Source organism: Physeter macrocephalus, chromosome 4 (assembly GCF_002837175.3).
Source record: "Physeter macrocephalus isolate SW-GA chromosome 4, ASM283717v5, whole genome shotgun sequence".
Lineage (NCBI taxonomy): Eukaryota > Metazoa > Chordata > Mammalia > Artiodactyla > Physeteridae > Physeter > Physeter macrocephalus.
This window is the reverse complement of record NC_041217.1, coordinates 45272174-45297175: the sequence shown is the minus strand read 5'-3', so window position 1 is coordinate 45297175 and position 25002 is coordinate 45272174. Positions and strand designations below refer to the sequence as shown.

General features: G+C 36.6%; 1 protein-coding gene across 5 annotated transcripts in view; it reads right to left on the bottom strand.

Moving 5' to 3' along the window:
* Positions 1-25002, bottom strand: part of RABGAP1L (RAB GTPase activating protein 1 like) — a 642929-nt gene that overhangs the window by 82335 nt on the left and 535592 nt on the right. Inside the window, exons 1-2 of one of the 5 annotated variants that reach the window (XM_055084170.1) lie at positions 4436-4952; positions 2525-3262 (exon numbers count right to left, since the gene is read on the bottom strand). The exons of the other annotated variants lie outside the window; for them this stretch is intronic. Coding sequence (XP_054940145.1) covers positions 2525-2800 — 276 coding nt within the window. The 5' untranslated portion in view covers positions 2801-3262; positions 4436-4952. Of the gene's footprint in view, positions 1-2524; positions 3263-4435; positions 4953-25002 lie in introns of those variants that run through there. 5 annotated transcript variants of the gene reach the window in all.

The window sequence follows — 25002 nt, the reverse complement described above, 5'->3', positions numbered from 1 at the left end:
TACCATTTAAGGAATCAAGATAACTCTTATTATGAAACAAAGTCCAATTACAGAAAGATATTTAATTAATTCTGTACTAAGAAAGTTTCTAAATACCCTTGCAATAGTCAGCCTAAACCCAGGGGATTTTATATGTTAGCAAGAATATAATTTGCTTCACAGTGCAGTAATAAATCATACTGAGAAGCAATTTATTTTATACTATAGAAAATCTGAGTATTTATCTCTTTCATACAATTTAAAGGGTTCATCTCAAAGCAAAAAATTCAATGTGGAATCAAAAGCAAATGATAAATATTTTATCTTACCACAATTTTAGTATAACTTTCCCAGATAAACTAAAACCAAATACCACCTGCAAAAGATGTTACCAGTAAATAAACTATTTAAAATTTCAAATCTGATAAAGAAAACTCAGTATCTCCAGAAAGTTCTGCAATTAAATTTAACACCCGAACGTCTATACTATTTAAAAGTTTGGTGTACAGAGCAGTATTTTGTGTCTTTATCACACCTCTGAGACTTTCCATATTAGTGACCAAATTTCATATCAAATAAACTCCAGGGCCAAATCCCCTTTGGGGGAGCTGGAATTGCATCAAGGTGTAACATATATCAATATGTAGAATATGGAAGAATGTTCCCTGGTAGGCATATTAATATTCATTCATTCATTCATTTTCTCTCTTTCTGTCTCCTGTACATGTGTGAGCACACACCCTGCACACCCCACAACGTCTTTTATTTATTGAGCACATCACGCTCTCCATGACCCGGTCACTGCCTACCTCTTCAACCTCCTCTGTCCTCTACACTGTGTCACTTTACATCTCCCTGTTTTTGTTTCTTCTCCCCTCTGGCCTGGAAAATTCCTATAAGGTTTTGAAGACTCAGCTCAGACCCCTTAAGAAGATCTTGATAGGAACATCAGAAAAAAGTGAAATAGAATTCTGAATTCTTTGGTTAAGTTTTCATGATGGAATATTGCAAAATTAATGGCTAAAATGAAGCTTAAAGATTATCCACAACTGTGAACTAACCTATCCTGACTTGGTATATATAGTAATATTTATGGTTAACTAAGAATTGGCAATAATCTCCATATAATATATATAATTATAAAAATAGAAATTATATTAAATAGGAAAAGAATGCAATAGGCTGGATATTTCTTTATTAATGAACACTTACAGAAGTATATTATGGTTTTGTATTTGTTTTGCTTTTGCTTTTTTTTTGTCCAGTTGATTCTTTTAAACTGCAGCTATAAAACATCTACAAAAGGAGACAGTGTAATGAATCCCTGTGTACTCATCTTCTGTTTCAACAATTATCAACACATATTCATTTAGTTCACCCACATCACCAACCCCTCTACTGGATCATTTTGAATCTTTGCAGACATTAACTATCCCTACCTATCTTAATCATCATCACTAACTATATCCATAAATCTCTCTAAATCATCATTTTAAACATAATCAAAATATTACTGCATACACAAAAATTGAATAATTCTCCTAATATCACTAAATACCTAATTAGTGGTCAAATTTTCCCTGATTATCTTATAGATTTTTTTATGGTGTGTTCAAATCAGCATCGAAACAATGTCAGTACACTGCATCACGCTGATATAACCCTTAAGTCTTTTAAAATCAACCTATGAGTTCCCCCCACCCTTTTTTTTTTCATTACAATATATTTTTGGAAGAAATTGCCATATTATGTTTAAGCTTCCCATGTCATAAAATAGAGAATTAGGATTTCATACTAGTAAGATAATCGTTATGATATACTTGTTCATTCTGTTGCTTGTGATGAATACTACTGAATATAATGAATAAGAGGTTACTACAACAATAGTTAGGAAAGTTTGTTAAAAGGTATGGATCAATGGCTATTATAAGGATGACATCTACCGAGAAGAAATAACAAACACTCACAAAGACTTCGTTTTTCTATTATGCCAGGACATACAAACTAAGACTCTTGGAGAATGGTTAAAAAAAAAAATTTACAAATCCCAACTAAAATTATACTCATAATAGTTCTTAGTAATAATGTAGAGACTCTGAAAGTTATTTGCTTTTTAGATAGTTCAATTCTTAATGTCTATGTTATGGCCCACTGGTAAAAAATGCTCCACACCAGAAAGACTGAATTATACATGTGTAAATGTAGGTAGTCTTCACCTAATAATCATACACATACATACAAGGCAAACATGTGGGACAAATTTATGTATGGCATTATAAAACTCCTCTCAACCTCACTACATAAGAAAGCATTAACCTATGTGTTACTCCTAGGACACTTTAAAATGTACTATTTAGGTATAATACTGTCTAGTTGTGTAAATAAATTCTTGAAAACCTGTAGACCTTGTTGTAGCTGTAACAATGCCAACAGCAATACTTCTATTTTAATTCCCAGGAAGTTATGCCTCAATTGCTACAGGAGTATAACTATCATATTAGAAAAGAAAAAAGAGCCCCAGAGTAGTGTGCAAGGCCCCACCTACCATAGACCTGGGCTTGCTGATGGCCACCAGACTAGTGAGGAAGTCTTCATCGTGCAGCTGGCTGAAAACATGGGCGTCATAGGCTACCATAATGGAGATTTCTTCCATCATCTTGCCAGCTGGCCTTTCCACAGCAGCAGCTGCTGCCCCAGCTACAGACCAGACTATCCAAGGGAAAATCCTATTGCAGCTCAGTGCCAATGCACACACCCACCTGAGTTTGAGGGGGTGGAGTGTCAAAATTCCAGAAGGAGAAAAAAAAGCAGCTGCTATCATAGGCTTGTCTAGCAATTCATCCCCAGTAGAAAACTGAGAGAGGTCTCTTATCTATGGAGGAAGTATACACTATAAACACCTTCTGCATTCTTAACAGAGCAGCTGGGAAATTTCAGTTTTTGGAAATCTTCTTTAGACTTCAAAAAGAGAAATAAACGTCTCCTATGTGGAAATATCCTATGGCAAAAATGAAAAAACAAAACCAAAAAACACAAAACTTGATTTATTGTTATGTTCTTGATAATTTGAAATATTTTTAGTTTATCTTCTTACTTCAGTATTATATCAAGATTCTTCTTGGAGGAGAAGTGGATTTTCTTACTGCTTATTTTTTCACATTCATAGAAAATAGATGGCAGCCTTTAGTTTTTCAGAATTTATAGAATTCTTGGTGCAGTTAAAAATTATCTCCTGAAGTACGAAAAAAAAAAAAAGGGGGTTCTTTTTTCCCTCTGAGTATTTCTGTTAAGAAAAAAAGTACCAAAATATAAAAATGAAACAGGGACTGCAATATCAGTGAATAACCATTTCCTCTTCTCCCACTTAAAAAAACATGACTATTTTAAACAGAATTCTTGATATTGAGAGCTTAGTTTTTTGTTATTCTGAAAGCAACACAAGGTTCTCATTTCTAAACTTATTATTTTTCTCCCATAGATGATGTTCCCTTGGTCTCTATTTTTAAGCTTAGAGGTTTCTTTTAATTACCCAAATCAGCAGATAGTAATGAACTATTGGTGCCTTAGCCACCAGAAGCGTTTTTTTTAAGTACAGCTGGAGACCGTAAATGAACCTCAGTGTGCCCTGATGAAAAATGTGAAAGCTGCCCATAATTATCATTACAAGGTTGCTTAAATCACCAGGAAATATAATGTATGCTAATTTCCATGGGAAAAGTATTAAGCAAATAAAAAAGGGGGGGAGGACAGATAAACCTCCTCCAAAAGTTGTCTTTCCAGTATTTCTAATTAAGCTATTATCTTCTCTGCTTTTTATAGATTATGGCACTGCAGTACCAAGAGAAATATTATTTATTAGAATTAGAAATCAGTTTGGCAATGTTTGTCTACAATCAAATACAGATACTGTTTGGAACTTTTAGTCCTAATTACCAATAGCAGTATTACGTTGTCTAAGTCTGCTTTTCAGAAAACAAAACTTGGAATGAAATTTATAGTGTCTATTTTTCCTTGTTTTTCTAAAGTATTTCCACCTAGATGAACATGATTACTTAAAGAGTACCTGGTTCCATTTAAATGTGATTAGAAGAGTTTTGCAATACTATAGCATTCTAGATTACAAACGCGCACACGCGCGCGCACACACGCATACACGGAAGCGGGAAAACACCTTATTGCTAGGAAACAGAAGCAAGATTAATAGGCTTATTTAAACAGAAAATGCAATACTTTAAATAAATCCTCAAGATTAAAACAGCTTCAAACGGAGTTTGACCTTTGTTGGAGCTGGTAAAGCATTTTCACTTCATTTTTTCCCTACAATGCAGCTCTGCCTTTTAAAGCATTATTTTCCTTAAAAATTCTTCCAGCACATTCATCTTAACGCTGACTAACCAGGTAAAAATTAAATGGTCATCAGGAGACAAGGTATTATAAAGCGTCAGGCAGTTCATACCTTTTCAATTCCTTTTTATCTTTTCAGAAGTACTTTAAAGGATACTGTGAATCTCTTCGTGCTTTCACTAGCACCAGAAGGTTTCCGATTTATCTTGCAGGACCATTTTCTAGCTGTGAAAAGCAATTCCTCTGACTTTCATATTTTCCTTTGCTCCAGTGACTCAGTGCTTCCACAATGATATCTGACTCAGGTGCACTGACAAAGACACCTGTTGTGGAAGGTAAAGAAACTACTTCCCATAATGCCTTATTCCCTGCTGGCAACCACCCAGGGGCAAACAAGAATTATAACCGCATTTGAGCAGTTGCCTATGCACCCTGGGAGAGCACATTCGGTGTAACAATAGGTAATCATCTTGGTTAAGAACACTCGTAACCAAGAAAAAAAAAAGGGGGCCAGGGAAAACAATAACAAATAGTTTTAGGTGCTGTGTGTTAAACTTATAAAACTTCTAAGGCATCAGGGCTCTAAGAGTGCAAAACACTTTTAGAAACATAAAGGCTGTAAAGACAGTTTTAAAATTACAAAAACAAAAGCTAACAATTTCAAATAATTAAGTCCTTTGAGAATTCCACACAGGTTCTTAGGTAAACAATTAGGTACCTTTAAAATGCTTCTGATTTATTACCTTCAAAAGACTCATTCTAATTAGCCACAGTGCCTTAGAATTATTAACAACATGTCACGCCTAAATCCAAGAGGTCCTCTCTCATAGCCACAGTCCATATGTTTTCTAGAGCAAGGACTCCTCTAAGTTTGATGGGTATCCTTCATTTTTGGTCACCCTTAAATGTTTCTCCATACTTCAGAGTCTGGGAAGCAAAAATTCAAATGTTCCTTTTGTCATACAGTTAAATGTATATTTGTGGTCCGAACAAAAAGCATACATTTTGCAAACCAATGATCTATTTTAAAAATTGTCTTTGTGTTCTCTTTTCCTAAAGATATTTTCTCCAGTGTCAGAAATAACAGCTATCGTACCCTCCCAAACTTCAGGAGTCATTGTACACAGCCATGTTTACATACAGTACTTCACTCCCTTGCAAGACATCTTTCTTACTCTTGACTTTTTCCCCGGTGAACTGATACCCACTGATCTCCCCGGATGGTTTCCACCTGAGCTTCTGCAGTCCTCGACTTCACACTGTGCAGCTCCATGGAAAAAAGGCGTGGGGGTGGGGAATTACCTGAGATCAAGGAGTGAAGTGCCGACAACACCAGTTGCTGCTAAAATTTACTAGGAGAGGATTGGGTATCAAACAGGCAGAAAACAAGGCACTCGTGGTAACCAACAGAGGGGCTCCAGTTCCAGCAGGAACCATCTAGCTGTCTGTCCCAGGGCAAGTCATTTGACCTCCCGAGGTTTCAGTTTCCTCATGGTCATGTAAATTGAGAGGGATGGAATATATCGGAGGTTTTCACGTGTGCTCAGCGTGCTCAGAAAGAGTCAAAAGCAGTGTGTCCTATTTCCCTCCACTAAATAGGCTTATTGGGGGATTTGAAGGTGAAAATACCTTTTTAATCTCTATCAGAATAAAAAACAAAGGGGAACAGTAATCCCAGATGTTAAGAAAGTCCCCCCAGGGTTGCTATAATGTGTCCCGACAAATGCAGTCTACTTTGTACCCTAATTTGGATTTTCTAATATCAACTCTTCTGCTTTTAAAAGGGGATTTGGTGACAGTTGCTATACTTTTTATTAGCTACTCTTTACAGTCTTTCTATTCAAAAGCCAAACTGCCTACAAAATAATTTTCAAAAGCCTCTCTAGATCTCACTAAGAACAAATTAACAAATAAAATATCTCCAAATATTTTTAAATGCTGTTTTAAAATTTTTACACAGATTTTACTCTGTTAGCTGATTTGTTCCAACAGCCATTCTTCTAGGATTATTACTATTTAACAAAAACATACCTGGGTCATACTAAATGAGTAGGAGTCTAATAAACCATTCCTGGCCTTCAGAGAACATCTATTCTCAAGCATCAAATTTAGAAAGAGCCAAAACAAAAATCAACAGAAGCCTGAATAAGATGTGAACTTTTTTCAATTTCTGTGTTCTCCCCAAATGCAGCAAAGCAATGTAGTTTAATTATGGGAGTAATATTCTTTTTATCCACCATCAAAGCAGCAAATACATTAAAAAATGATCACACATCATTAAAAAATTATCTCACCTCACAAGACTGTCTGTAAGGACCCTTTTTCCCATGCCTCAGGTTCTTCTTGTTGACCATTCTCATCACAACAGCCATAAAATCAGTATAAGACAGAAAGGAAGACAAAACCACCAGGACAGAAATATGGCCTAGAGGGCAGAAAGGTCTTCTATGTCCCCCACATGTACTGCCAAAGCCCTGTAGAGACTGTTCTTCGTTCCCCAGTGGTCTTTGTCTAATCATTCAGGAACATCTTAATATAGATTCAATTAATATATAATAGATTCAGTTCAATATAAACATTCATGAGGTATACATGACTCAATTTTAACGGACTGTCACAAAATGTTCATGGTATTGACATAAAGAACTCTAAGGAAGACAAAATTCTACAATTACTTTCTTAATCACAGGAAAACAATATTCCAAGTAGGTTTCTCTTTACACTTAGGAGTGCACATTACAGAACCCAAGTGCTCTAAGTGGCGGAACAAAAGATAAAATGAGAGAGAAACCATTGAAGTATCGACAGAAGAAAGCTTTTCAGAATATTTTGGATTTCAGAATAGTCCAGTAACATGCTGAGTTTTTACAAAGGAAAAAGAACATGAAGTAAAAGATAAATAAGTGAAATCTTAGTTCTCTTTAAAATCATGGAAAGGTAAATAAAGAAAACCATTATTCTCGTGTCAAATTCCAACCATTCAGCTCATTATCTTTGCTATCTTTGCTAGTAATTGCTAGGCAAATTCAAAACCTCAGAAAACACATATTCTTAAAAAAAAAAAAAAATCCCCAGAGTTAAACTAAGAAAACAAAAACCAGTGGGACATAAATACTTGCTTAACAGTTACACTGGGTATCTTACTTCCTCATTTGCATCTCACTACAAAGAATGAAGGTGAGGTACATTCCAGACTATGAAAGAGTAGCTGCAACTCTTTAACAAGTCAGCTTTCTACCTCATTTGCAACTCTGAAATCCACAGCCAACTATTAAAAACAAGACAACAGGTCCAACATGGAGTCACTTATGCTAAGCCCCATGTCACCAAAGACTTTGTTACAGTTTCCACTCTCCCAGAAACGAAATATTAAACCAGGAATCACCTCATCAGCACTAGTTAGGTAATCTGCCTGATAGACCCCTGCTATCCCCTAAAGGAAAGTAATCTTGTGATAACCAATCCGCTTTTTTGCTTCATGTAACTTTCTTGTTCCTGCTCCCTTCTGCCTATAAAAGCCGTTCATTTTGTACGGCTCCTTGGAGCTCCTTTCTATCTGCTAGATTGGCTGCCGCCCTTTCGTGAATTGTTGAATAAAGCCAATAAGATCTTTAAAATTTACTCAGTTGAATTTTGTTTTTTAACACAACACATTCACTTAAATTTTACCTAACCAAAAATAAGCATTGCAAGTGCTCCTAAGCATTCACTGATATTTGTTATCACCCCAAGCGAGGACGGTTTCAAACACATCTAAGAATACGAGTAATGTTTCATCTTGTCTCATTTTGAGCAACTGAATACAACTGAATTGTAATTGCAAATAACTTTACCTTAATTTCTAAAGCATGTGAATAACTTTTTAAACTTTTACTGACCACTAAATCAAACCATTCCACATGGAATATGTTTCAAATTCCTTTTTCACAAGGTCTGAAGGTAGGTTTAGAGAACAACAAAGTGTTAACTCATTTTCATTCAAGTGTTCATTTGTCTCAAGTTCTTCCTGTAGGGTTGGTGACCCAACCTGGATAACTCTTGCAAATGGGCCCTCAGATCCCTGTAGTAGGTCATATACAGAAGCTTGCAGTGGTGGACTTGGCTAAAATCCTGCAGTTAAAACTGGAAGAATTTAATGGTATGTGAATTATATCAATTAAAATTAAAACAGCAGCATTTACTAAATGCATGCAATGTGCATGAGGAGGGCTTATAAATGTGTAATATAGTAACATATAATCTAGTTGTAATAATGACTAATATATACTAAAAATTCTATAATAATAATGCAGCTAGTATTTAGTAAGTACTCACTATGTCCTAGGCATAGAATCTCATTTAACCTTTGCATAAGTCAATGAGCTAGGTACTATAAATATCCTTGCTTTATAGATGAAGTAACTAAAGTATGGAGAAGTTTAGTGATTTGACTCCATTCTCACAGCTAGAAATGGAACTGACAGGATTCAAAAACAAGCCCGTCTGGCTGCAAAGTGCGTGCCCTTCATGACTAAAGGAAGATAAGGGAAGTAAGCAAACATGTACGGAGAATCAGCCCTGTGCCAGACACCACTGCTTCTCCCACGCTGGGATCTCCTTGACACACACACTTAAGGTTACACAACACAATACACCATGTCTGTCAAGTCATATTAGGATTGTAATTGAATTAAGTCCTTTTGCAGACAGGAAAGTCTTCATGGAAAAAATGGATTGGATTTTCATAAGCAAAGTGAAGTAAGTTTTTTAGAGAGAAAATAAAATTAGCCTAGCCAGAGTGGTGAATTTATGTTAGGTACAGTAGGAGGTACAGTTTCAAAGGCAGATTTGAATCAGCCTGTGGTAGGTTTCCAATCTCAGGTCAGCAAATTTGGAATACAAGGTATGTAGGCCAAGGGCAGTCCTTGAAGACTACAGGGTTTCTGCCATTCTAGCCTCCATTTTTTATCATTAGAGTAAGTATAGAATAATGGTTAACACATGGGCTCCAGGGTTCAAAATACCCTGGTTTGATACAATGCTCTGACACATACTAGCTGTTTGACCATGAACAACTTCCATAAGCTGTCTCACCCTTGGTCTTCTCATCCATAAATGAGAAAATGATAACAGTGCTGATATTATGAGGAATAAGGTAATGCACATAAAAGCCCTTAGTAAGGTGCCAGGCTCTATAAACTATTTGATTAGTGATAGTTGCTGTTATTATCAACATTATAAAAACGATGGAGAGTTCCCTGGTAGTCTAGTGGTTAGGATTCGGGGCTTTCACTGCTCTGGCCTGGGTTCAATCCCTGGTCAGGGAACTGAGATCCTGCAAACTGCACGGCACAGTGAAAAAAAAAAAAAAAGAAAAAAGAGGACGGGAGCGGTAAGATCATCTGCCAAAAACTGAGGAGAAGATGGAATATAACCTTTAGAAATGAGGTGGGGTCTCTTCTCAGTACATAAGAACACAGTCAATGCCTCCATTTTCTATTTTCTTGTTCAATTAATAAAAATCCTGGAGGGAGAAATAAAAGGTGTCAGACAACTCCAATCCTGTACCAGTCTTCCCTACACAATGAATCTTTCTAGATGTTGCTTTGTTTGAGAGCAATCTGGTAATTTACACAAGTCCTTCTGTCAGAAACAATTGAGGCAGGTCAGAAGAGGTAAAAGGTTGATAATGGGGTGGGAGGGGATCTCTTACAGTCTAGCTTCTCTCTCCAGTTTCCTGACTACAATGCAAACAGAGCCTAATCAATTACCTCTTATTAAATTGAGCAATTGTGACAAGAACAGGGAACAAAGAGAGCATTTGTTGTATAACGATATTCATCAGTTATAACCTGATCAAAACACTTATTATGGGCTATCACCAGGAAATATAATGTATGCTAATTTCCATGGGAAAAGTATTAAGCAAATAAAAAAGGGGGGGAGGACAGATAAACCTCCTCCAAAAGTTGTCTTTCCAGTATTTCTAATTAAGCTATTATCTTCTCTGCTTTTTATAGATTATGGCACTGCAGTACCAAGAGAAATATTATTTATTAGAATTAGAAATCAGTTTGGCAATGTTTGTCTACAATCAAATACAGATACTGTTTGGAACTTTTAGTCCTAATTACCAATAGCAGTATTACGTTGTCTAAGTCTGCTTTTCAGAAAACAAAACTTGGAATGAAATTTATAGTGTCTATTTTTCCTTGTTTTTCTAAAGTATTTCCACCTAGATGAACATGATTACTTAAAGAGTACCTGGTTCCATTTAAATGTGATTAGAAGAGTTTTGCAATACTATAGCATTCTAGATTACAAACGCGCACACGCGCGCGCACACACGCATACACGGAAGCGGGAAAACACCTTATTGCTAGGAAACAGAAGCAAGATTAATAGGCTTATTTAAACAGAAAATGCAATACTTTAAATAAATCCTCAAGATTAAAACAGCTTCAAACGGAGTTTGACCTTTGTTGGAGCTGGTAAAGCATTTTCACTTCATTTTTTCCCTACAATGCAGCTCTGCCTTTTAAAGCATTATTTTCCTTAAAAATTCTTCCAGCACATTCATCTTAACGCTGACTAACCAGGTAAAAATTAAATGGTCATCAGGAGACAAGGTATTATAAAGCGTCAGGCAGTTCATACCTTTTCAATTCCTTTTTATCTTTTCAGAAGTACTTTAAAGGATACTGTGAATCTCTTCGTGCTTTCACTAGCACCAGAAGGTTTCCGATTTATCTTGCAGGACCATTTTCTAGCTGTGAAAAGCAATTCCTCTGACTTTCATATTTTCCTTTGCTCCAGTGACTCAGTGCTTCCACAATGATATCTGACTCAGGTGCACTGACAAAGACACCTGTTGTGGAAGGTAAAGAAACTACTTCCCATAATGCCTTATTCCCTGCTGGCAACCACCCAGGGGCAAACAAGAATTATAACCGCATTTGAGCAGTTGCCTATGCACCCTGGGAGAGCACATTCGGTGTAACAATAGGTAATCATCTTGGTTAAGAACACTCGTAACCAAGAAAAAAAAAAGGGGGCCAGGGAAAACAATAACAAATAGTTTTAGGTGCTGTGTGTTAAACTTATAAAACTTCTAAGGCATCAGGGCTCTAAGAGTGCAAAACACTTTTAGAAACATAAAGGCTGTAAAGACAGTTTTAAAATTACAAAAACAAAAGCTAACAATTTCAAATAATTAAGTCCTTTGAGAATTCCACACAGGTTCTTAGGTAAACAATTAGGTACCTTTAAAATGCTTCTGATTTATTACCTTCAAAAGACTCATTCTAATTAGCCACAGTGCCTTAGAATTATTAACAACATGTCACGCCTAAATCCAAGAGGTCCTCTCTCATAGCCACAGTCCATATGTTTTCTAGAGCAAGGACTCCTCTAAGTTTGATGGGTATCCTTCATTTTTGGTCACCCTTAAATGTTTCTCCATACTTCAGAGTCTGGGAAGCAAAAATTCAAATGTTCCTTTTGTCATACAGTTAAATGTATATTTGTGGTCCGAACAAAAAGCATACATTTTGCAAACCAATGATCTATTTTAAAAATTGTCTTTGTGTTCTCTTTTCCTAAAGATATTTTCTCCAGTGTCAGAAATAACAGCTATCGTACCCTCCCAAACTTCAGGAGTCATTGTACACAGCCATGTTTACATACAGTACTTCACTCCCTTGCAAGACATCTTTCTTACTCTTGACTTTTTCCCCGGTGAACTGATACCCACTGATCTCCCCGGATGGTTTCCACCTGAGCTTCTGCAGTCCTCGACTTCACACTGTGCAGCTCCATGGAAAAAAGGCGTGGGGGTGGGGAATTACCTGAGATCAAGGAGTGAAGTGCCGACAACACCAGTTGCTGCTAAAATTTACTAGGAGAGGATTGGGTATCAAACAGGCAGAAAACAAGGCACTCGTGGTAACCAACAGAGGGGCTCCAGTTCCAGCAGGAACCATCTAGCTGTCTGTCCCAGGGCAAGTCATTTGACCTCCCGAGGTTTCAGTTTCCTCATGGTCATGTAAATTGAGAGGGATGGAATATATCGGAGGTTTTCACGTGTGCTCAGCGTGCTCAGAAAGAGTCAAAAGCAGTGTGTCCTATTTCCCTCCACTAAATAGGCTTATTGGGGGATTTGAAGGTGAAAATACCTTTTTAATCTCTATCAGAATAAAAAACAAAGGGGAACAGTAATCCCAGATGTTAAGAAAGTCCCCCCAGGGTTGCTATAATGTGTCCCGACAAATGCAGTCTACTTTGTACCCTAATTTGGATTTTCTAATATCAACTCTTCTGCTTTTAAAAGGGGATTTGGTGACAGTTGCTATACTTTTTATTAGCTACTCTTTACAGTCTTTCTATTCAAAAGCCAAACTGCCTACAAAATAATTTTCAAAAGCCTCTCTAGATCTCACTAAGAACAAATTAACAAATAAAATATCTCCAAATATTTTTAAATGCTGTTTTAAAATTTTTACACAGATTTTACTCTGTTAGCTGATTTGTTCCAACAGCCATTCTTCTAGGATTATTACTATTTAACAAAAACATACCTGGGTCATACTAAATGAGTAGGAGTCTAATAAACCATTCCTGGCCTTCAGAGAACATCTATTCTCAAGCATCAAATTTAGAAAGAGCCAAAACAAAAATCAACAGAAGCCTGAATAAGATGTGAACTTTTTTCAATTTCTGTGTTCTCCCCAAATGCAGCAAAGCAATGTAGTTTAATTATGGGAGTAATATTCTTTTTATCCACCATCAAAGCAGCAAATACATTAAAAAATGATCACACATCATTAAAAAATTATCTCACCTCACAAGACTGTCTGTAAGGACCCTTTTTCCCATGCCTCAGGTTCTTCTTGTTGACCATTCTCATCACAACAGCCATAAAATCAGTATAAGACAGAAAGGAAGACAAAACCACCAGGACAGAAATATGGCCTAGAGGGCAGAAAGGTCTTCTATGTCCCCCACATGTACTGCCAAAGCCCTGTAGAGACTGTTCTTCGTTCCCCAGTGGTCTTTGTCTAATCATTCAGGAACATCTTAATATAGATTCAATTAATATATAATAGATTCAGTTCAATATAAACATTCATGAGGTATACATGACTCAATTTTAACGGACTGTCACAAAATGTTCATGGTATTGACATAAAGAACTCTAAGGAAGACAAAATTCTACAATTACTTTCTTAATCACAGGAAAACAATATTCCAAGTAGGTTTCTCTTTACACTTAGGAGTGCACATTACAGAACCCAAGTGCTCTAAGTGGCGGAACAAAAGATAAAATGAGAGAGAAACCATTGAAGTATCGACAGAAGAAAGCTTTTCAGAATATTTTGGATTTCAGAATAGTCCAGTAACATGCTGAGTTTTTACAAAGGAAAAAGAACATGAAGTAAAAGATAAATAAGTGAAATCTTAGTTCTCTTTAAAATCATGGAAAGGTAAATAAAGAAAACCATTATTCTCGTGTCAAATTCCAACCATTCAGCTCATTATCTTTGCTATCTTTGCTAGTAATTGCTAGGCAAATTCAAAACCTCAGAAAACACATATTCTTAAAAAAAAAAAAAAATCCCCAGAGTTAAACTAAGAAAACAAAAACCAGTGGGACATAAATACTTGCTTAACAGTTACACTGGGTATCTTACTTCCTCATTTGCATCTCACTACAAAGAATGAAGGTGAGGTACATTCCAGACTATGAAAGAGTAGCTGCAACTCTTTAACAAGTCAGCTTTCTACCTCATTTGCAACTCTGAAATCCACAGCCAACTATTAAAAACAAGACAACAGGTCCAACATGGAGTCACTTATGCTAAGCCCCATGTCACCAAAGACTTTGTTACAGTTTCCACTCTCCCAGAAACGAAATATTAAACCAGGAATCACCTCATCAGCACTAGTTAGGTAATCTGCCTGATAGACCCCTGCTATCCCCTAAAGGAAAGTAATCTTGTGATAACCAATCCGCTTTTTTGCTTCATGTAACTTTCTTGTTCCTGCTCCCTTCTGCCTATAAAAGCCGTTCATTTTGTACGGCTCCTTGGAGCTCCTTTCTATCTGCTAGATTGGCTGCCGCCCTTTCGTGAATTGTTGAATAAAGCCAATAAGATCTTTAAAATTTACTCAGTTGAATTTTGTTTTTTAACACAACACATTCACTTAAATTTTACCTAACCAAAAATAAGCATTGCAAGTGCTCCTAAGCATTCACTGATATTTGTTATCACCCCAAGCGAGGACGGTTTCAAACACATCTAAGAATACGAGTAATGTTTCATCTTGTCTCATTTTGAGCAACTGAATACAACTGAATTGTAATTGCAAATAACTTTACCTTAATTTCTAAAGCATGTGAATAACTTTTTAAACTTTTACTGACCACTAAATCAAACCATTCCACATGGAATATGTTTCAAATTCCTTTTTCACAAGGTCTGAAGGTAGGTTTAGAGAACAACAAAGTGTTAACTCATTTTCATTCAAGTGTTCATTTGTCTCAAGTTCTTCCTGTAGGGTTGGTGACCCAACCTGGATAACTCTTGCAAATGGGCCCTCAGATCCCTGTAGTAGGTCATATACAGAAGCTTGCAGTGGTGGACTTGGCTAAAATCCTGCAGTTAAAACTGGAAGAATTTAATGGTATGTGAATTATATCAATTAAAATTAAAACAGCAGCATTTACTAAATGCATGCAATGTGCATGAGGAGGGCTTATAAATGTGTAATATAGTAACATATAATCTAGTTGTAATAATGACTAATATATACTAAAAATTCTATAATAATAATGCAGCTAGTATTTAGTAAGTACTCACTATGTCCTAGGCATAGAATCTCATTTAACCTTTGCATAAGTCAATGAGCTAGGTACTATAAATATCCTTGCTTTATAGATGAAGTAACTAAAGTATGGAGAAGTTTAGTGATTTGACTCCATTCTCACAGCTAGAAATGGAACTGACAGGATTCAAAAACAAGCCCGTCTGGCTGCAAAGTGCGTGCCCTTCATGACTAAAGGAAGATAAGGGAAGTAAGCAAACATGTACGGAGAATCAGCCCTGTGCCAGACACCACTGCTTCTCCCACGCTGGGATCTCCTTGACACACACACTTAAGGTTACACAACACAATACACCATGTCTGTCAAGTCATATTAGGATTGTAATTGAATTAAGTCCTTTTGCAGACAGGAAAGTCTTCATGGAAAAAATGGATTGGATTTTCATAAGCAAAGTGAAGTAAGTTTTTTAGAGAGAAAATAAAATTAGCCTAGCCAGAGTGGTGAATTTATGTTAGGTACAGTAGGAGGTACAGTTTCAAAGGCAGATTTGAATCAGCCTGTGGTAGGTTTCCAATCTCAGGTCAGCAAATTTGGAATACAAGGTATGTAGGCCAAGGGCAGTCCTTGAAGACTACAGGGTTTCTGCCATTCTAGCCTCCATTTTTTATCATTAGAGTAAGTATAGAATAATGGTTAACACATGGGCTCCAGGGTTCAAAATACCCTGGTTTGATACAATGCTCTGACACATACTAGCTGTTTGACCATGAACAACTTCCATAAGCTGTCTCACCCTTGGTCTTCTCATCCATAAATGAGAAAATGATAACAGTGCTGATATTATGAGGAATAAGGTAATGCACATAAAAGCCCTTAGTAAGGTGCCAGGCTCTATAAACTATTTGATTAGTGATAGTTGCTGTTATTATCAACATTATAAAAACGATGGAGAGTTCCCTGGTAGTCTAGTGGTTAGGATTCGGGGCTTTCACTGCTCTGGCCTGGGTTCAATCCCTGGTCAGGGAACTGAGATCCTGCAAACTGCACGGCACAGTGAAAAAAAAAAAAAAAGAAAAAAGAGGACGGGAGCGGTAAGATCATCTGCCAAAAACTGAGGAGAAGATGGAATATAACCTTTAGAAATGAGGTGGGGTCTCTTCTCAGTACATAAGAACACAGTCAATGCCTCCATTTTCTATTTTCTTGTTCAATTAATAAAAATCCTGGAGGGAGAAATAAAAGGTGTCAGACAACTCCAATCCTGTACCAGTCTTCCCTACACAATGAATCTTTCTAGATGTTGCTTTGTTTGAGAGCAATCTGGTAATTTACACAAGTCCTTCTGTCAGAAACAATTGAGGCAGGTCAGAAGAGGTAAAAGGTTGATAATGGGGTGGGAGGGGATCTCTTACAGTCTAGCTTCCCTCTCCAGTTTCCTGACTACAATGCAAACAGAGCCTAATCAATTACCTCTTATTAAATTGAGCAATTGTGACAAGAACAGGGAACAAAGAGAGCATTTGTTGTATAACGATATTCATCAGTTATAACCTGATCAAAACACTTATTATGGGCTATCATGTGGAAATACATAATCCTTCTTTATAACTGTATTATAAAAAGATTTTCCAGTGTTCATTTAGATCTTAGAGTCAAAAGAAATATCCTATGCAACAGGTTAGAGTAACAGCTTATCCAGAAGCTTAGAACTGACCAATAAACCTGTAATCTACTTCGGTTCAAAGATATCAACTGAATTTGATTAGGGGTAAAGACGGAGGAAGGAGGGGAAAAAACCCACAAATTTAACAGTTATTGTGCTGGGGGGAGCTTTAACTACATTGTACCTCTTTTAGTTTTTGCAACAATACTGTGAAGCTGGTTTTATTATCCCCATTTTACAGAAGAGGAAACCACTGCCCTAAGTTTATTTGAGATCACACCACTAGTAAATCAGAGACATGATTAAAACCGAAATACGTGATTACAAAAGCTCTGGGGTTTTTTCTGCTTTTTGTTTTTTCTCCACCTACAACAAGTTCTGCATAACATGAATTCAAGAGAGAAGAAAAAAAATTCAATTTGGAGATCCTGAAATAGAAACTTTAAAATTTCTAAAGCGGGACTCTATTTCTCTTCTCTTAGTATTTTGTTTTTCATATTATATCATTATATATTGAAAATATGAACTAAAAACTCATTGCATCTGATAATATTATTTATTAGGCATTTGCAAATACAAAGAAAAAGAAAAGACTGGAGGCAAACTACTGACAAGTGCAATGCACATATTAACAGTCTGTTACAACAGAAAATACCATGTGGACTGAGGCAGCGTTCTTTGAACTGTCAATGGTGGCTTTCATGATGCTAAAAATTGGCTTTTTCTTTGCGTTAAGGGCAATAGTAAATTGCTTAAAATTGGCTAGTAGTAAAATAATAAAAAGTATTAACTTTTTAACAGCAGTGGCAATGCCCAAAGCATTCTAATTTTATTCATTTTGATAAGAGTTTATTTTTTATGTTCACTCTAAAATTTTTTCCCCAAAAGTGATCATTTCAGGTTTAAGAATTGTTATGTGTCATCATACAGAACATCTCTCTAATATCATGAGGATCATAAAAATAGCTAAAATCCGTATGCTTTAATTCCTCTTCAAATTAAGCAGGAAGTTAAGAGATAATATTAGTGCCTGCATAGCTGACCAAAGATTTTATTTTCAGTAAGAAATTCGAATATGATAACCGCCTTTAGGCATAAGGACATGTGTATTCTGCAAAACATCTTTCTTATTTTAAATGTCCATTTGAGATCTAAGTAATGCTGCAAATGTTTAGGTGGAAAAGGTCTATTTACTAGTTAACCAGATACATAAAGAATCAACGGCAAAACCAGCGGCTGTCAATTTCTAGAATTTCTGGCTATGCCTTCCTTGTTATGTTGTCCTTATTATCCTGTACTAAAATTTTCAATGTGTTCTTAAATATAAATTTTAAATGTTCAAAACTGCTATGAAACTGTTATTTTATATTAAACTTAGCACACATTTAGGGAGAATTTTAATTATGCAATGTAATATGAGATTATGACTTATAATACGAAAATGACCAACATTTAACTATTATTGAAATAATGGTGAAACAAAAAATTACTTTAGCTGAGATTATATGTTTCTATACTAGCAAATCTGAATAAATGTTCAGATTGTAAAACCGAATACAAATATGTATTAAATATCAGTGGTTTGTGGAGAATTAAAATTTATGTAAATAGTTTCTTTTGCTTCTCCTAATGGCCAACTAGTTCTTTGTCCCTTCACTACTTGTATCTCTCTTTCAAAGAGTGCAAAAATAGGGAAAGAAGGAAAATCTCTGATTTGTGACTCTAATTGGTAGATGTTATTTCTAATGATCTATGTCAAATAGGCTATGGGAATAAGTTAAAATTAAGAGCTAAAATAAATAAAAGTTTCAGTTTATGAAAATTTCAGTTATCAAATGTTCTAGCCATACTTTCAATTTTCTATTCCCATGTATAAGGAGAACTGCCTAAAATAATTACAGGAAAATAATAATTACTGGCTCATAAGCCTGGCTAAATAAACTTAACGTTAAGCAGAGTTCTGGTATTAAACTTTATAAAGGATAAAAGAAATTGCCCATTATCTATGCTTGCAAACACAGAATTGAAGCATTAATAAGTGGCTGCTTTTATTAACTATTTTATTTACTAGTAACAGTCTTGTGAATTTTTTTTTTTCTTTTCCCCTGGAAAAACTGAACAGTAAGCTGGTCTTGAAGCTAATATGTTAATGTTCAAAGAGTTGTTTTTTTTTTTTGTGGTATGCGGGCCTCTCTCTGCTGTGGCCCCTCCCGTTGCGGAGCACAGGCTCCGGACGCGCAGGCTCAGCGGCCATGGCTCACGGGCCCAGCCGCTCTGCGGCATGTGGGATCCTCCCAGACCGGGGCGCGAACCCGGTTCCCCTGCATCGGCTGGCGGACGCGCAACCACTGAGCCACCAGGGAAGCCCCAAAGAGTTTTTTAAACTTCAACCAGAACATTATTTTCTTTGTCTTCTCTCCATTCTTCTCCCCATTATCTATCTCCCTTTCTCTGTCTCTCTCTCTCTCATACATACCTCTCTTAAAAGATTATTTTTTGTCCTAAAGATTATTTTTTTCCGGTTCCCCTGCATCGGCAGGCGGACGCGCAACCACTGCCCCACCAGGGAAGCCCCAAAGAGTTTTTTAAACTTCAACCAGAACATTATTTTCTTTGTCTTCTCTCCATTCTTCTCCCCATTATCTATCTCCCTTTCTCTGTCTCTCTCTCTCTCATACATACCTCTCTTAAAAGATTATTTTTTGTCCTAAACTATTTGACTCTTTGGCACATACTGTATTTATATCAGATAGTTTATTATACTAAGTACTCATTTTCACATACATCTTTAAACTTAACTCCAGTTATTCTGCACTGTTCTCTTTATACAAGGGTTGACAATATGAGATGTGAACACAGTATATACGGTTTTACAGATTATAGTTTATTAATGGGTCCTACATTAGCCAATTATAGGTGAATTACTCTATTATTTATAGCTATTGCAGCTTTCAGTAATTAACTATTATTTTTTTAAAAAAACACTATTTTACGTTAGGATAATATTTTACTGAAGATATTCCATTAAGAAAAGAAAAGCACCTCCGACATGTGGAGAGGATAATTAACAATTATGCAAGACGATATTCCAGGAGTTATTTCCTGTGAAAGAAAATAAGCTATAAATTTGGCCAAAGCCTGCAAGATAGCAGCCATTTTGTAAAGGAGTTTCATTCCAAGACTAAAGTTCTCCTGAAAGCACATGCAATTTCTTTTTAATGCAGATGGCCTTGGCACTATTAATATAAGTTGCCTGTGCTCTTTTTATTAATATTTTTGTAGAAGTGGTCTTTACTTTTCAACACCACAGAATACAAAAGGAGCCCCAGGGCAGTTGAACAGAGCAGAGTGAAGCAAACAGGTCTCAAATTTGGATAAACTAAAGCTCTGTATGCCAGAGTGGGAAGACTTAAACTTCTGACAAGCAAACATGCCAAGGCTAAGTGACAGGTGTCTGATAGGAGACTGCAATGAGATAGCACCACTTCCCACCCCAAGCCCTTAGCTCAGATCACTCTTCTGAGATACTTCTGGGTCAAAATACCAAAAATAAAACCATTATGGGTAATATCAACCATTTCAATTGAATCTCTAAGTATTTCCCTCTCTTAAAACCTTAATGTATTTCTTCCTTAAAAAATTAGCCTCTTAGGCATTAAAAAGCAATATTGTAGAATTCTGTATCCAATGAATTAGAAAACATTTCTTTGGTCAGCATTATCACTGATAGGGTATTCTGTTAGAAAAGAATAACTAAAGCAAATGATGAACACAGAACAATGTTAAGAGGTTGACGGGAGAAAAGAGACATTCATGTTAAACATACTATGTGTTTTGTTTCTGGTACAAAATATGTAGCATATGTAAATTAACCAAAAAAATAAAAAGCAGAACTTGAAAGAAATTCTAAGTGAAACAAACTTCCTCTTGATTTTAATGGTCAATAAAGAAATACATAAATTTAAAATAAGTAAGTCCTTTAAGGCTTTACTAGATATAGGCTTATTAGTTATTTTGGCGGTTGCTAAGCAACATTCTCTTCTGTAGGTCTAATGCACGTGAAATTAGCAGGTTTTCAGAAAAAGATAAATTGAATGCAAAATCAGGGAACAGAATTTGAAAAGCAAAACGGAAAATGCGTTAACCAGCAAATTAGGCGGTAACAGAGGTTTAGTGATTTTTGCAATAATGGTTAAGCATTTTGTTTTCCACTGGCACCAAATAAGATGGTACTTTAGCACATTAATATTTCAACTTTATTGAAATGGTGATGATTATACTCACCTTTACACTCAACAGCCTAATTATTTTGAATATCTCAAATTAAATCATATCAAGATATACTCCAATTACTACTACTAATAGTGATCTCTATAAATCTCTTTCTCTAACAGTATTTTCTTCAAATCCCCAGTTTCAGGATATGTCATAAGCCTGGTTTACACTTTATCTTAGTAAAGCTATGGCTTCATGATGTTGCTTAAACTACTAGATCCCTGAAAATTTTGTTCTTTAATGTCAGCATTTTGGAATAATCTTTTTTACAGATCTTACTATAGCAACTCAGTGAGTAAAAAGGAATGCTATTTAATCTATTAGGTATAATAATGGAAACTTTTTAAAAAGGAAAAATGCAAATAACCAAAGGGAAAATTACTGTAGAATTTCAACTGTTGTTGGGAAAGGAAAGATAGTAAGTAGAATTCCAGTTCTATCATTTTGAGAATTCAAGGGAAATTCCCCACCCTACCCTTGCACTTCTCTCCCTCCTCATTTTTAATATTATGTCGCAAATTGTGTAAATGCTGTAGGGTTGCAACTATCAATCCCGTTATTCACAAAATCAATTCCTCCCTGAGTTTTCTTAAAGTCCACTTTGAACAAACCTTGATGCAGAGTCTAGTGAGGGTCAACTTTAACAAATGAGCCAACGAAAAGAACCTACAAATGTGAGGAATATCTACACGGAGGAGAAGGAAGTGCCTTGTGCCTCGGTTGTAAACATGGCTTGTATTGGTTCTGCAACCAAAACGCCATGTGAGCTTAGACAGGCAGCTTCTTATTTTATTTTAAAACAACAGCATTGGACTAGATGATTGGTCGAGTCCACTGTAGCTTTACAGTCCATGATTCCATTTTGAAGCATACTATTATACAAGAATTGTTATCTATGAAAGAATTACTCAGTCCTTAAACCTGCTCAGATGGGACAATTAATACCAATTAGTAGGATCTTTTAAATGCTTTCTCTTGAGGGAGGCACAAGAGGGAGGGGATATATGTATACATATAGCTGATTCACTTTGTTCTACAGCAGAAACTAACACAACATTGTAAAGCAATTATACTCCAATAAAAATAAATAAATAAATAAATGCTTTCTCTTTATTGTTTTCCCATAGTAATAACATTGCTTTGGACTACACTCAAGAATCCATTGTCAAGATCTAACTATCCAGGTAAGAGTAACATCTAAGAGTCAGCAAGCAGTTTGTCATGATGTGCATGGCTGAGATGTGAGATTTTAATGACCTTTACTTTCTTTTCAAGACCTACCAGAATTAAACATGAGTAGACACTCCAATTTGAAGAACTCATCCTGAGTCACAGAGTCACAGAAAAGTTTATCAACCTTGGTACTATTAACATTTTGGGATGGATAATTTTTTGCTGTATGGAGTTGTCCTGTGCATTTTAAAATATTTTGTACCATTACTGGCCTCTACACATTAGAAAACAGTAGTACCTCTCCCCCAAGGTTGTGACAAAATTTTCCAGACATTGCCAAATGTCCCCTGGAGGTAAAAACTGCCCTGAGTTGGGAACCGTGGATATACAGTAAATTAAATTTATGGAGAGGGATTTTTTTTTTTTTTTTTTTTTTTTGTGGTACGCGGGCCTCTCACTGTTGTGGCCTCTCCCGTTGCGGAGCACAGGCTCCGGACGCAGAGGCTCAGCGGCCATGGCTCACGGGCCTAGCCGCTCCGCGGCATGTGGGATCTTCCCGGACCGGGGCACGAACCCGTGTCCCCTGCATCGGCAGGCAGACTCGCAACCACTGCGCCACCAGGGAAGCTCAGGGATTATTTTTGATGCCAAATTGACTTCTAACCATCAGATGTTTAAAAATAATTTCTGTAGTTTCAAACTCAACTGATGGTGTCTCAGAATTATCCAAAAGGGATTTCCCTGGTGGCGCAGTGGTTAAGAATCTGCCTGCCAATGCAGGGGACACGGGTTTGAGCCCTGGTCCGGGAAAATCCCACATGCCACGGAGCAACTAAGCCTGTGCACCACAACTACTGAGCCTGCGCTCTAGAGCCTGCGAACCACAACTACTGATCCAGTGCTCTAGAGCCTGCGAGCCACAACTACTGAGCCCGTGTGCCACAACTACTGAAGCCCGCGCACCTAGAGCCCGTGCTCCGCAACAAGAGAAGCCACCGCAATGAGAAGCCCGCGCACCACAACGAAGAGAAGCCACCACTCGCTTCAACTAGAGAAAGCCCGCGTGCAGCAACGAAGACCCAATGCAGCCAAAAATAAATACACTTATTTAAAAAAAAAAAGCTAATAGCCTCACTAAGTTTAAATTATGTTATCTCAATGAAAAAAATTATGCAAAAAATGAGTCATTGATTAATAGCTGTGACAAATTTTCTTTCACTTTGACAAGGTCTTTGCCTCAGAGATTACAACCAGAACATTCAAATACTTTTTTGTTTTTCAGCTTTTTTGAGGTATAATTGACGAAAAAGTATGTATTTAACATATACAACTTGATATTTTGATATTAAATATTCTTAAAATTGGAAAATCACAAATCACCTGTGGGTATCTCATTGTTGTAAGTATTGTCTATGTATCAGTATTAATTAGTCACATGTTGAAATATGCATCATTCAACTTCATCAATCAGTTTTATAAAGTAGTGAAAGGGAGCAGAATATGCCACCAAAAAAATGCCTCTTAGGCATAATGATTATTTTAGGGTGACTATTTTTAAGAAACAGCAGACATAGGAAAAGCTCTGAAAATCAAGTAAGTTACCCTTTTGTAAGAGACATTTACATTATATAAGAGCAGTCTCCATTTTTAAGTGTGTCTCCCTCTCTGTACAGGAAGAGAGGATGATTCTAAATTTCTAGAAACTCTTATCATTGGAGAAGGCAAGGACTTAACTCTGCATAACAACCTTGCCCTTGTTTACTGTGCTTTTCCTGGCAACCTCCCATTAATGGCTGTCCCCCCAAACATCATTTGTTTTTAGCTGGAGATATTATTTAAGGTGGTTGCTTGGGCTATGTGGGGAAGGTACTCAGTTTTCCTAGGTATCTCTCATGTATACAGGAGGTATGCATGTTATTAAACTTCTGTTTGTTTTTATCCTATTAATCTGTCTTTTATTACAGGAGGTGTCTCAGCCAAGAACCTAGAAGGATAAAGGGAAAATTATTGATGCCTCCCCTACACTAGTATCCATGAATTTCAGAGACACAGGGTTCTAAAGGGTTTTCAGATTCTTATGTTTCTGAAGGTGATCACAATACACCACCCCAAAATTATGCCAAGGTGACTTAAGGATTATTTGGAGCTGAAGGCAACTGAGAAACAGCAGACACAGGAGGAGCTCTCTGCCCTCCCCCATCTGCCCAAAAGCAGGGCATACGTTTCCCTTTTGCAAAGGAAATTTCCATTTGTAAAGGTGCCCCCTCTACAACACTTATCTACCATGTTTGCCCCATATGTTTCCTAGTCATCTTCCCACAATTCACCCCCCTACAAGCCCCAACACCTTTTTCCTCTGTCTAGTCACAATTTATCACCCTTTGTTAAATGGTCCCCAGGTCTCACTGCCTCTTTGGTTTTTCACTTCTTTTCTGTGAAGTTTCCATTCATGTAAAAATATTAACATCTATAAAGAAACATATGCCTTTTGTCAGTTTAATTCACAGGCCCCAAGAAACAAAACCTGAGAGGGTGGAAAAAGAGTTTTCTCCCCACACTCATACCCCATCACCATAAAACCTGAGACTGCGAGCCACGTGGCAGAGGGGTCCTCCTGGGTTCCCTTACCCTGCTGCTCTCCACCTTGTTGCTCCTTCCCAATAACGGCTTTTGCTCTGTCAGTACGTGTGTCTCCTCGGACAATTCATTTCCAAATGTTAGACAAGAGCCCACTCTCGGGCCTTGGAAGGAGTCCCCCTTCCTG